The sequence below is a fragment of the Macaca fascicularis genome, chromosome 6 (assembly GCF_037993035.2).
Source record: "Macaca fascicularis isolate 582-1 chromosome 6, T2T-MFA8v1.1".
In the NCBI taxonomy this organism is placed as follows: Eukaryota; Metazoa; Chordata; class Mammalia; order Primates; family Cercopithecidae; genus Macaca; species Macaca fascicularis.
In genome coordinates, this window is record NC_088380.1 from 134,931,992 (window position 1) to 134,946,757 (window position 14,766).

The window sequence follows — 14,766 nt, forward strand, 5'->3', positions numbered from 1 at the left end:
TCCTGGAATGGACTCCACAATGACAGTAGTTTAAGGAGAACAAAGGTGAGATCCTCTTCAGTCTTTCTTAATTCTCACAAGAGAATTAAGAAAAGAAAAGGTCCTCAGGAAGAAAAGGTCCTCTCGTGACATGACTACTTCATGTCTATGATTCCTTTTTTGTATTGTTCACTTTAGAAAAAGTAAGATAATTTTAATGATAATTCTTCCCGTTCAGAGAATTGCTTCAAGTGCCTTTTAAGCAGCCCTGTCAGATCCTGTTCATAAACAGTAAATGATCGGCTATAATCTATTTGCCAATTTGTTACAACTATTAAAATCACTACAAAAGAAAGAAGTGTTATAATATTATTGCATTTAAGGTTTTTTTTTTTTTTCTCCTGCCAAATTTACCTTTTGCATCATGGTTTTTCCCTGGATTATGTGAATTTTCCTTTTTAAGGGGTCAATTATTTATTTAAATGTCACATTTTCCCTCCAACTTCAAAACAGACCAGCATTTCAGTGCTTAGCCTGTGCTAGCCAGGACCTTAGAATATCTATAAACAGTTCCTACATCTAAAAGTAAAGTAGACCAGCATGGTCTATAAATAACATGTTCATCTGTTAGCAAATAGATTTATTTTCAAATCATACTAAAGCACTTGGCTGTTTAATTACAAATATGGATAATGAGTTTGGAAAAATTTCCTTAATCAAATAACATTTCTTTGATAAGAACATTTTAAGACATTAAATCCTTTCCAGAGGCTGAAAACTGTTTAACAGAGGAAGGAGATCCCTGATGGAAATGTACACATAAAAATTAATGTTTACTACTTTAGTTACTGTCAATACTGATTCTTTCAACTTCTAAACCAAAGGTAACATCAACTTTAGCAACTGTCTTTAGCCTAAAGTTTCACAGAGTTACATTTCTGAATACTGGAAATAAAAAGTCCTATTTTTTTTTTTTTTTGAGATGGAGTCTCGTTCCATTACCCAGACTGGGCGTGGCATGGTGGCTCATGCCTATAATTTCAGCACTTTGGGAGACTGAGGCAGCTGGATCACCTGAGGTCAGGAGTTCTAGACGAGCCTGGCCAACACGGCAAAACCCCGTCTCTACTAAAAATACAAAAATTGGCTGGGCATGGTGCCGGGCGCCTGTAATCCTAGGTACTTGAGAAAAAGTCCTATTTTTAAAGAAAAAATAACTGTGGTAAATTTTTATTTTGATTCAGCAGACTGAATGTAGATATCCACAGATGGCGATTCTGTCTTATATATCTACATTAACACAAACCAAAAAGCCACATGCTTTGCCAGTGTGAGGTGTGATAGTAATCCAGAGTCTCATTATCACAGGGCTCTGAGGGGCTAGTCTCCTTATAGCTGGCTCCGTCCCATAATGTCAGCAGGTAAGAAAGAATCTTTCCAAGATGTGAAAGTCTTATATAAGTACAGTTGGCCGAAGAACCCTGGCCTGAGTCACACTGTGAGGTTACTGAAGGAACCTGCTCAAGAAGCCCAAGACAAACTAAAAATGTACCATTTCAAAGCTTATTGGAATAAACTGGGGTGAGAGGGGAAAGGCATTTAAACTATACATGTAAAAACTTACAAAAGCCAGGAAGAGTAATCCTTTCTTTAATACTGAGACCTCTATAAATGTTAATATCAGGAATTAAAAGTCAGCACACTACTGAGAACTCTATGAATATTTATATCAGGAATTAAAAGTCAGCACATCGGCCACAATAAGGCCTATCAATGCTGCGATTGTCCTTGCATGGAAATTAAAATATCAATTTGGAAACCTCTGGATGGTCCATGTTCTCTGCAGTTTGCTGCAGTCCCCACTGCTCCCTGTTGTCGCTTCACTCACTGATATATTACATGCTTGGCTCCTGTAAGCATCTGAGTTTGGGATGCCTGATTCACACGAGGTTCTATCAAAGCATTTACCACAACTTTAGTTCTCAGAATACTTTACATTTTCATGTGCCAGTTGCTTCCTGAAACTTTCTCACATCCTCAGACAGAATTAATTAATATAGCATAATTTAAGCAGTGACAAAAGCATTTAAGCAAAGTACAAGGAGGAAGAATCCAATATATTATCTTAGAATATTTAAAAATGCTTTAATTTTTTTTTTTCTTTTTTCTCTGAGACGGAGCCTTACTCCGTCGCCCAGGCTGGAGTGCAGTGGCGCGACCTCGGCTCACTGCAACCTCCGCCTCCCAGGTTCAAGCGATTCTCCTGCTTCAGTCCCTCGGGTAGCTGGGATTACAGGCATGAACCAGCATGCCCAGCTAATTTTTATATTTTTAGTAGAGACGGGGTTTCCCCATGTTGGCCAGGCTGATCTCGAAAGCCTGATCTCAGGTGATCAACCTGTCTCAGCCTCCCAAAGTACACTCCCAGTCATAATTTTGAACAATGTTATTGAAAATTTATTTTGCCTAATAATAATTTATAATCAGCGATATATCTTCATATATTACAGCATTTTGTTATAGAAGATAACTTGATTTCATTAGTCATCTGATTGTATTGATATTATTACTTTGTCATTTTCTTTTTTAAAAATTTTGATAGTTTTGGGGGAATATTTTGTCATTTTCAAATGATACTTATTTCTAAACATCGTAGATCACTTAAAGATAATTTTTAAAATACTTAAAAATCTGAAAGAATTTTTCTTTATTTTTGTACTTTGGATATTATGTTTTCTAAATAATTTTGTATGATTTTACAGTGATGCTTTCAACCCAGATTTAAATGTGCTATCAAAATTCAGTTAAAAATGAAATCTGTTTTAATTATAATAACTAAACTGTATGGTATTGCAAACTTTTTTCTTACCAGTAAATTTTAAACATCACTGAGATATTTAAATACTTTAAAGATCATTGCATATAACATCACTATTATTTATGTTTTGTCTACATGCCTAAATTTCAAATACAAATCTATGTAAAGTTCTTTTATAAACTAAAAATTTACTGTTCCATAGCTTATTGGGGAAAAAAAATCTCTAGGTAAATGAAAAATTATTGTTACATACAATGAAAATTAATAGAAATGTATTTTTCAATCATGAAATTCAAGTTCAGTCAACCATGACACTAATAAAGAAAAAGGTCAAATCACCATTCCTATAATACTATATTGAAAGAAAGAGAATCATCACTACAGATCTTTAAAAAATAAAGTATTAAGAAAACGTAAACTCTAATAGCAGTAAAGGAAGGACCAAGATTAGTGAATGTTTTTAAGCAGAAGCAACATATCTTTGCAGATGACTTTCCCCATTGTATTCAGGGTGTAGCTGCAATGAGCTGACAAATGTAAACTTTTAAAATCCTCGTCTCCAACTTTCCTTCTGCGTTCAACCTATTCTTACTCTTATTAACTCAGTGTGAAAGACTGAACCTGCCTAAATTATCTGGTTAAAGAAATGGAAGATTTTGAGATAGATTTTTGAGCAGTACCAACTTTTGGCATGAAACAGAAACAATTTCACTTAAATACATTCACTTTTAAAACAGCCTCTAGTGATTTCCCCCTAAATATCTCATTTAAAGTAAGTTTTCTCAAGTACAAACTCTGTGGTGTTGGACTAGCCACTGCTTAAAGAAGGAAATTCATGGCTTGTTTTATACATGGAATACATGAGGGCGTGAATCTTACCCAAACACACACGGCCGGTCCCATCCAACGTAAGGCCTTCAGGGCACTCGCAATGAAAAGATCCCTTACTGTTGACACAGCGTCCATTTGGACAAACGCCAGGGAACACCTCACACTCATTAACATCTGCAGGGAAATGGAGCCAGCAGAGGAATAAAGATGTTACAAACAGAAAAAGCAGGTGTGGTCCTACTTCATGTATAGCATTTTCAATCCACATTCAACACAACGGGGATTACTACTTGAGTTAAACAGAAATATTCCACAACCCAGTCACCCGCTTTCCTAGGCACCAGCTATGAAAATTACCACAGCCTTGCCTGTCCATGAAACACAGCCCAAACATGTGCCTTTGCCAGCTGTTCTGGGCTTAAAGTCTAGTGATGTATTCATTTACATAAAGAGGAGAAATGGGAAACTCTAAGCTGTTTCCTAAGAGAATTATGCTAAAGCATTTGTTGATTACATTGAGTATTTTTATTGAAATGTCAAGGTTTCTGAAAATGATAAACATCTCCAAAGTTTGAGAGTGAATGTTAATTTTATGTACTGCTCTAAAGACGTATAGTATCTTCCAAGGAAGGATACACTCACCTTCACATGTAACACCTTTAATCCTGGCAAGCCCTCTTGGGCAAGCTGTATCTGTAAGAACAACAGGACAAATTTTACTTCATTATAGAATAAAACACAACCATGTTATGCTCAAGAAGAAATATAACGGAATCAAAATGGAACTAAATACAAACTGCAAGGCGGGGTCTTAGGGTCCAAGGACATCACTGTCCCCACTTCATTCAGTAGGGCACATGACTTTCTGTGGTACCTCCATCAGTACTGACCTGTATTGAGATTCTCATAATTTTTCCTACAATTTCTTTTTGTTGTCACATTGACAACTGAGTTAAAAGTAGACAGGTCAGGCGCGGTGGCTCACGTCTGTAATCCCAGCACTTTGGGAGGCCGAGATGGGTGGATTACTTGAGGTCAGGAGTTGGAGATCAGTCTGGCCAACATGGTGAAACCCCATCTCTACTAAAAATACAAAAATTAGCCGGGCGTGGTGGCGGGCATCTTTAGTCCCAGCTACTCGGGAGGCTGAGGTAGGAGAATCGCTTGAACCCGGGAGGTAGAAGTTGCAGTGAGCCGAGGTCACGCCACCGCACTCCAGCCTGGTGACAGAGCGAGAGTCCGTCTCAAAAAAAAAAAAGTAAACAAAAGATTCGAGGAAAACAGCCAACACACAAACAAGGATACTGGAGGATACAGTCATCTAGCAGATTCTAGCTGATTCCCTTCCATGAATAAAATATTTAGAAGGGCTGCTTATGAGCCAGGATAAACCAAATACACATTTTAAGAGGTAAAAAACATTAGCCAGCAAAGATAACATTTTAGCAAAGGTAAATGATCTCAGGTCTTCTTCACTAAGGAACTTCATAGTGAAAGATGTGTCCTAGCGGCAGGAGAAGCTTTCCAAGGAGAAGCCGAGAAGCCCCCCAGTCAGGCTCCTACCTAGTTCACACCGCTCACAGGGGCTCCCCCAGGCGGCTCCGAGGGTGGCACAGCATTCAGATTTCAGAGTGGCTCCATTAATATTCACCTCACAGCGGCTGTCCTGGATATTGAGCCAACAGGTCCCCTTCAGGCTGTCTGAAAAAGAACAGGAAAGGTTGGGGAGCTCTTACCTCTGATGAAAATAGAATTCAGCTGTGTATATGAAAAGACATTTGTTAAAGTATTCTAAAAAAGAAGGGCCAGGCAAAGTGGCTCACGCCTGTAATCCCAGCACTTTGGGAGGCTGAGGCAGAAGGATCACTTGAGCCCAGGAGTTCAAGACCAGCCTGGGAAAATAGCGAAACCCCATCTCCACCAGAAAAAAAAAAAAAAAGATACTTTAAAAGTTTTTAATAGCGGGGCTGGGTGCAGTGGCTCACACCTGTAATCCCAACACTTTGGGAGGCCGAGACGGGTGAATCACCTGAGGTCAGAAGTTCAAAACCAGCCTGGTCAACATGGTGAAACCCCGTTTCTACTAAATACATAAAAATTAGCCGGGCGTGGTAGCAGGCGTCTGTAATTCCAGCTACTCAGGAGGCTGAGGCAGGAGAATCGCTTGAACCTGGGAAGTGGAGGTTGCAGTGACCCGAGATAGTGCCATTGCGCTCCAACCCAGGCAACAAGAGTGAAACTTTGTCAAAAAAAAAAAACCCGAAAAAACACTTTTAATAGCATATCCTTTGAAAACACTTTCATGTACCTGCATTCAAATATGGTTTATTACGTATATGTAATATGTACTATATATCTCTCACAATATAGTAATTAATATAATTATATCTATTGATATTCTAAGGGGAGCTGTCCAAGATTTTATGCTGGTACTCAGAAACACAGAGCATTGCCATTTTGCCCATGTTGGTCTGGTCTTGAACTCCAGGCCTCTAGCAATCCTTCCATTTCGGCCGCCCAAAGTGTTAGGATTACAGGCATGAGCCACTGCGCCCCACCCTTCTTCTTTTTTAACATACTATAACAACATGATAAGACCATTACTTGTGTGAAAAGTATTCATAAGATTTATCCTTAATGACAAATGCTTTGATATTTAAGATTTTATCATATAAAATCCTTCAATCTCCTTCTCCCTTAAGTCCCTACTAAATAATCACACACAATGTATGTTCTGTTATACAGAGGCCAGTATTTCTCCAACTGATAATTATTTGATGAATAATTTAAAAGAAAAAAACCCCTATAAAACAAAGAAGGAATAAACACTTACAAAACCCCCACTAATGCATTCCTAGGGCTAATATCTGATGTATTTTATTTCAGGCATTTAAAAAATGTGTGTCTGTGTGTAGATTTATCTCTAGTTCAAAAAGTAAATCATACTTATGGTAAACAATTTGAAGAAATAGAGAAGTATGGGGGAGATGTAAAAATCACCTGAAATCCTCTAGAGATAACCATTCCTAACATTTTAGACTGACTCCACATCAAATTTAAGTTCTTCCTTTTGAATGGTAGAGTACCCAGTGAAATGTTATGCACTTTAAAATGTTTATTGTATGTGGATTAAAGGGAATAATGAATGGTTAGTATATTTTTGGTGGCACAATGAAAAGTTTTTCAAATGAACAAATAATAAATGACTGTTAACTGATTTTGAAGCAGTGATAAGGAATCCAGACAAAGCTGATATGGCAAATACTAACTGGCTAAAACAAATCATATGTCATGTTTTCCTTGTAGAGCAGTGGCTCTCAGTTAAGTGTGCATAATATTACCAAGGCGCTTGTTAAAATGCCAATTCATAAGTTTCCAGGTGTGCAGCCCAGGAATCTGAATTTTGACAAACTCCTCAGGTGATTCTGATGTGGGTGATGTGGAAAACACTCTACTAAAACCTCAATAGCATATTGTGGCACTAAGAGTTGGAAGAAAACAAAGAATAAGTGTATTCCTACAGTATTTATTTGAAAATTCATTTTAATAATAATATGTACAGATAAAATTTACTTCTGGCTGGACACAGTGGCTCATGACTATAATCCCAGCACTTTGGGAGGCCGAGGCAGGTGGATCGCTTGAGTCCAGGAGTTCAAGACCAGCCTGGGCAACATGGTGAAACTTTGTCTCTACAAAAAATACAAAAATTAGCTGGGAGTGATGGCACATGCCTGTAGTCCCAGCTACTCAGGAAGCTGAGGTGGGAGGATTGCCTGAGCCCGGTAGGCAGAGGCTGCAATGAGATCGTGTCACCGTATTCCAGCCTGGGCAACAGAGTGAGACCCTGTCTTCCAAAAAAAAAAAAAAAAGTTTTTACTTCTAAATTCAACAACAAAAACAACAAAAAAATCCCCCATAAACACAGAAAGGGAATTACAATTAAACTGTAATGGGCCTATGACGGGAGAAATAGTAATTTCTCATTCCCTAGGAAACACAGGAAGTTACCAACAACCTAAACACCAAGACAGAGGTTGAAACAAAACAATTCTCTCCTGTACTGAATAAAAAGTTATGGGGCAAAGGTGTGAAAAAGAGTTAGACAGTCACTTTGTTTTTTCACTCTGGCTGAAATGTTCGGTTTGGATAAAACTGCAGAGAACCATTTGTGTCAGGTCTCAAACTACAGGCTTGTTATAGATTTACACCTGTAAATTCCATAGAACAGAGGAAACAGAGATGCTTGTGTAAGGCTACTGTGTATTTAAATGATCTTTTACTGATCCGGACTAATCTGATTTATCACCTTGGTTGTCATCATTTTAAGTAAGATAAACAACAGTTATTGCTAAGATTTATCAAGACAGTGACAGGAACTGGAAGGCTTTGTTATGTATTTATTTACTCATTAAAACAACCCTGTGAATTATGTACAATTTGCACATGAGAAAATTTAGGCACACAGAGGTCAACCAATTTACCCAAGGTCACCCAACTAGTAGAGTGTCAGCATCAAGATTCAAGCCCATGCAGTCTGACTGCAGAGCCCTCACTCTGTAGCACTGTGATTCTTTAGGCTGGTGCTGCATCAACACTTGAAAAGCTACAAATCCACTGATAGCCCCCTGCACTCCCCTCCAGGCTCATCCTTCTCTTCTCTCTCTCCCCAATTCCTTTCCTCCATCCTCCCTCCCTCTCTCCCCACTGACCCACTGTTGTGTGTGTATACCCACCCCTGCCCCCATACTCATACACAACTGAGATACAGATGTAGATAGTCAGGAGTTAGTTAAGAACTCTCAAAAAATAAAGCAGGGTAATTAGCTTGAGGGTAGAAACAGGAGAAAAACTGTTATTTTATCTAGGATGGTCAGAGGAATCATGACTTACAATGTGGCATCTGAATACAGACATAAGGAGAACCCTGCAAATCTGAGTGAAAAACATTCCTGCCAGATAGATCAGTGGACTTCAGGTGGGCATGTGTCTGATGCAGGAGCTGGAAGTAGGCCAGTCTGGTTCAGGCTGAGGGGGCGGGAGGCAGAGCAGGGGCAAGATCATGAGGAGAGTACAGGCTTCGGCTAGGACTTGAGCTTTTACTGAATGAAATGAGAAGCCAAGGTTTTCCTAGACAGGATTCCTGGACAAAGAATGATATGCTCTGATTTATGTTTTAAAAGGGTTGCCTGGTGACTATGTGGAGAACTGACTAGAGTATGGGGAAAAGAAGCTAAGGTAGAGGCTACAGCAGTAATTACGAAGAGAAATGATGGTGACTTGGATTGGGGGTTGGTGTGGTGATGGTGAGAAGGGGATGAAATGTGGATAAACTTCAGTGCAATCAATAGGTTTGCTGATGACTTCCACGTGCAGCTTGAGAAAAAGACATCAAGGATGCTGCCAAGCTTTTGAGGGGCGGCAGCTAGAAGAACGGATTTGCCATCTGCCAAGATGGAAATGTTCCTGGGAGACTCGGGTTCAAGCCAGTACACAGGAATTTGGTTTCAGACATGGGAATTTGAGATACTGATGAGCCATCCAAGTGGAGACACTGTACAGACAGTTGGAAACACAAATCTGGAATCGGTGGCAAGGTTGAGGCCTAGAATTCCATTATCAACTAGAGTGACACATGTGAGACTCAACACAGAGGCTCTTGAGGATGAGTGTAGAAAGACAAACAGAGGTCCAAAGACAGACTGGCAGAACACTTCAGGTTAAAGGTTAGGAGGATAGGGAGGACTCAGTAAAGGAAAGAGAAAATGAGCCATAAAAGTCAAAGGAGAAGAGAGTTGTGCCTGGGAAGCCAAAAATGCAAAATTTCTCTAGAAAGAGTGAGTAATGAACTGTGACAAATACTGCTAATAATCTAAGGTGAGGAATGAGAATAGACCATTGGATTTGACAGCAGAGTGGTCACAGCCATATTTCCACGCAAGTTGAAGACAGAGTGCAGACCCAAGCCAAAGATGAGGGAAACTGGTCTGGATTACATAGAACCATCAAACCACAGCAGTATAATGCATGAAAGATTAATCAAATGCATGGTTCTATTACATTTAACCATATTCAACCAGAATACCATAGTCTTCTTAAGCAGTTTGCAGAACAGTTTAAGATTAATTTATATTTAGAAAGCTTGAAAAATAGATTCTAAATCCTTAAATATTCATAGTATTCAACTAATTCATATATAATCTAATGTAATTTTAAATCAGTAATCATATCATGAAATTTCAAAATGTAATGACCCGGACCCTGTGGAAGAGAAAGTTGCAGACTAACCACTGATGAGAGCCACTGACAGTCCTATTATACATTCCTGACTTTTCCTGTGTATATTTTACTATTTGTTATTTTCTTTTGCAACTAGAATTCTCTTTTTAATAAAAAAGTACATAAAATAATGTCTAAAATTTAAAAATATTAGGGAAATTGCCTTTTGAGCAGCTCTACACTGGGCTATTCAAATTTAATCATAATAAATGAAAGCACACAATACATTGACTGAGAAAAATATGGTGGTGGTTAGTTGTTGGCAATTGGAAGAATGACATAAAGACTTGGGGGTAAAAAGTCTTTGTTCTTCTTTGGTTAATAAATTTAAGGGCAAAAGGCCAAAATAATGGAAGTCTACATGATGAGGCAAAAACGAAGTATCTTTGATGCTCAAGTGGCATGCAGATTTAGTTTTCTGAGACATTAATTGATTAATGCTGAATTCATTTCCTTTGCATAATAAAATGACTCCATCTCAATTGGAAATTGTGGCTTAGCAAAAATATTTCTGCTTTACTGCATCCAACCCACACACCCCGCTGGCCCCCCCACCAACCCAGCCCGGAATTCTATAAGAAAAAAAGTAATGCCCCAGGCAGATGGCAGTCTATTTCCTAATATGGAGAGCTGAACAAGGCTCAAATTTCACCAGCTGTACCTCATTGGGAAACGAGGAGCTGGTGTTTCCAAAGAGAAGGTTTTCATTGATAATTTTGGACTTGGTCATTTGTCTTTACGTAACAAACAGATACTCTAGCATCCAGCTAAATATGGTTAACATCAGACATACTACTGAAAAAACTATTGTCTTTGACAAATATGAAACTAAAGATTCATTTTGGCTAGATAATAAAAACTGCCAGTTAATTTGGCACTATGTAAAACTGAAATATCTTCCTATTTGGAATATATATTTAGTTCCCCTTAAAGGTGTATACTAGCTAATGATGTGAACTGTGTAGGCCTAGTGAATGGAACCACAGATGCTGGAAGTACGGAAAAATTACTGGGACAGTTTTGTTCCCTTTTGCATGCTGGATTATTCCTTGCAGTAACAGATCAATCTTCTTTAATATACATCCTATGTCATTATCAAGAACTGACTTTAAATGTTTTGAGACATATTGAAAGATGCTAGTTTAGATGTTTTAGAATAATTTCCCCTAGAGAATTCCAAAAGCAAGAAAACAGTTATCTTCTCTTCCTTGAAGCCCAAAAGTTTATGATTGATGGAAAAAAAGAAAAAATAATAAATTCCCTCTATGTGTTTAAAAGCTTCAAATTCTTGTCCTGTTAACTGAATCCAAATTTCATCACATTTTTTGTTTGCCATCGAAGTTTGTTTATAAAAAATGTATGCAGTGGAGATTTGATTATATTGCTGCCTAAGGCATTTTTAGGGTAATGGATATGCATATGTGTGTGGTATGGAAATGATTATAAGTTATAGCATAATATATCTACTTATATGAAAGGAAGATTTCTAGAATCTAACAAACATTGAATAGGCTGCCTAATTAATGCTATTATGTTTTACCTCTATGTTGATACTGAGTAAAAACAACTAATGTAATGCGTAATTCTTTTCTTTTTGGAATCATATTCTGTTTTTATCTGTAGTAAGGCCTGAGATCTGTGCTGATCTTAGCAGTGAAATTGAAGCATCAGTATTGTGTATGAATCTTACCAATACAGATCAATCCTGTGGAGCTGAGTTTGCTGCCGGGCGAACATTCACAATTGAAAGATCCAAGGTTGTTTCTGCAGGCCCCATTGACACACGGGTTGCTTTCACATTCATTTATATCTACAATCCAGAAGGAAAAGATTCTGTTAGAACTGCCATGTGTTTCTGGAAAATATTATTCCAACAAGCCATGCAATGCCAGAATGTCTGGTAAACTTGGCTCTGGTAATTTTAATATGGATCTATGAAGCATAAAGTGAATGGGGAATGGAGGCATGCATTTTACATTGTGGATACACATCTATAGGACTGGGAACTCAGTAGGACCACAGCGATCAGCCTATTGGGAAAGAGTTCAGTTACATGCTTTTTCAATACGTCATCACAACTTTACATAAATTGGATTTTTTCCCCCACATAATAAGATGTAATTCCAGGAGCAACATCCTGTGCACAAACAAAGGTGGATTGCTTTGATCATTTATGGTTTAATGGGGCTCTGAAAAACTTAAAAAGTCCATCTTGGAAGCAAAATATCACAATGCTGCTTTAATTCCAAGCTCTTGGGTACGAATCAGAAAATAAGGACTGAAACATTCATGGTGGGTACATAACTCTCCTCTAGTCCCTATCCACCTTCTCTGTCTTTAGTTCTTCACATTTACATGTTTAGTTTGCTTAGTTTTTTTTTTTTTTTTTTTTTTTTTTGAGACAGAGTCTCGCTATGTCGCCCAGGGTGGAGTGCAGTGGCCGGATCTCAGCTCACTGCAAGCTCCGCCTCCCGGGTTTTTACGCCATTCTCCTGCCTCAGCCTCCCGAGTAGCCGGGACTACAGGCGCCCACCACCTCGCCCGGCTAGTTTTTTGTATTTTTTAGTAGAGACGGGGTTTCACCGTGTTAGCCAGGACGGTCTCGAACTCCTGACCTTGTGATCCGCCCGTCTCGGCCTCCCAAAGTGCTGGGATTACAGGCTTGAGCCACCGCGCCCGGCCTGCTTAGTTATTTTTTAATACAACTAATGGTGGTAAAATAAAAATTAGAAAACTTGATCAAGTAGAAATAATTGCTTTAAATAGGCCTCTACAATCATTAATTTGATCTGAATGAAATATTCAAATCAAATGTAATTCAATATACGTGAAATCATATAATATAAACAATTCCTGTTGATGGTCAGAAGTAAGCAGAACTGCCCTATGCCTATGTTCTCAAGTGGTGATTAGAGAAAATGTCAAGCCTGTAATGTGAAATAGTTTAACACATGAGTCAATGAGAAAGAAACACAAGCTTCAGGTAAAGTACTATGAACAAAATCGAAGACATTTTCAGTGTAAATTCAACCACTTCTAAAGTGGTACACTTTTAAGAAGTGGCACACAGTTTTCTTTACTAAGTTAATTATCTGAAACAGGTCAATAGTTCTCAAGGCATTTTATATCAAACACTGGGGTTTTTAAGTTCACAAGAATACTTTTTCTTTCTCTAAATATTTCTTTGAATTTATTATAAAGCAGTTTACTGAGGAAAGCATGTAAACAAATAGCTAGAAGACTTTAATCCTGAAAGAGCGAGACTCACAGTTGATTTTTTTTGTCAGTGGACTTCACATGCAAATTTAAAAATCAATGTGAAAAACACTTTGTTACTTCAACACTACTGAAGGAATATCCAGGTGCTAATTTAATTCTTGATATATAAATTGTTTGAAGAAATATGAATGTATTTTGCTTTCAGGTTGTTAATAGTGAGAAAACCTCTTAAAAATAAAAGAAGAGATTTTGTAAATATAGTACAGATTTCTAATGAAAACATCAATCCCAGAGTATAAAAACTCTTTCATAAAAACACAATGTAAAAAAGAAACCAGTTAACCATAAAAGAAGCAGATAACTAATCTAAGGATATACCACATATAAAGCTATTAATTTCATTTGTAAGAAGCCTGAAAAAAGAAGAATTTCAATACTGTGTGTTTTTAAAATCTCTATTTTAAATTAAGCAATTATGAATTCAGAAACTATAAACATATGCACTGACAACTACAAATATCAACTATTTAGTTTTCCTTTAAATAATATGTTGTTATGTTATAAATGTCATGGAACCAGGAATTGAAACAGTTCACTGTACATTCCTGGAAATAAACTTCAAAGCACATCTGGTTTACATTTAACTAGTTATGTCACTGGAAACACAATCTAAACCACAGTGCTTGCTGTAAAAATTTTAACTTTCACAGACTCTCAGAGCTCAAACAAAAAAAGAAACAAAGTTTCTGTAACTTCATTCTGAAATATAGAAGAACTTTACTCTATTATTAGTGCTATTTGTTATATATTTAAAATAGTCTGTTGAAAACATGAATGACAAAATCAGTGCACAAGACAAATACACAAGAAAAAGCTAAGATTTGCAATGAATCTGCTAATAATTCCCTGTCTAGTCTTTGGAAATTAATTCAGAAAGAAGAGAATGAAGAGAACTGCTTCAGACAGAAACATTTACTGTTTGAATGCAACGGTAGAAATAAGAAAGCAACTCAACGGAAAAAGAGATTAGTAGCCTTCAAGTCTATTCTTTGCAAAACTCTTAATGAAATGCAAGTAACAGTGGGAAGAAAGTGTAGAAATAACAGTTATTTGGTTAGTTTTCCCATGATAAATCATTTTTATTTCCTTCAATGTCATAAGGCTGGAGCCAAAAGAGTTGTCTATCATTTCTTCTCTATTTACATAACATGAACTTCTTTCCTATGAATGACAGACATAAAATTGTTTTTTCATTAAATAAATCTCTCAGCTTAAGAATAAGTATGCTTGTAATAAGTGAAGATTACTCTTTCTAACACTCACTGTTGCCTAATTTGGTATGAAAGTGCCTTAATATTTACATAATCACCTTATGTTACACTATTAAACACCACCAGCTCCTACTCTTCTTAACTGTTCCTGTAAGCAGGAGAGTCTCTGATTTTAACTTCTTTGGTATTTCAACTCTCAGAACCTTTGTACTCTATCTTACTGGTCCATAAATAATCATTGATAATTCAGTGTACATAGCAAATAGAACAAGACACTATCCATTTAGTTCCGCATTAGGAACTAAATCATGTGAGAGACACGATAGCACCAGAAAGTATTTTCCTAGACAGGGAAACCAGTTCTAAAAA

The 14,766-nt window shown here is 37.3% G+C and overlaps 1 protein-coding gene across 1 annotated transcript in view; it reads right to left on the minus strand.

Moving 5' to 3' along the window:
• Positions 1-14,766, minus strand: part of FBN2 (fibrillin 2) — a 269,644-nt gene that overhangs the window by 81,373 nt on the left and 173,505 nt on the right. The window contains exons 20-23 of the mRNA XM_005557677.4: positions 11,598-11,717; positions 5,192-5,329; positions 4,271-4,321; positions 3,677-3,802 (exon numbers count right to left, since the gene is read on the minus strand). Coding sequence (XP_005557734.3) covers positions 3,677-3,802; positions 4,271-4,321; positions 5,192-5,329; positions 11,598-11,717 — 435 coding nt within the window. The remainder of the gene's footprint in view (positions 1-3,676; positions 3,803-4,270; positions 4,322-5,191; positions 5,330-11,597; positions 11,718-14,766) is intronic.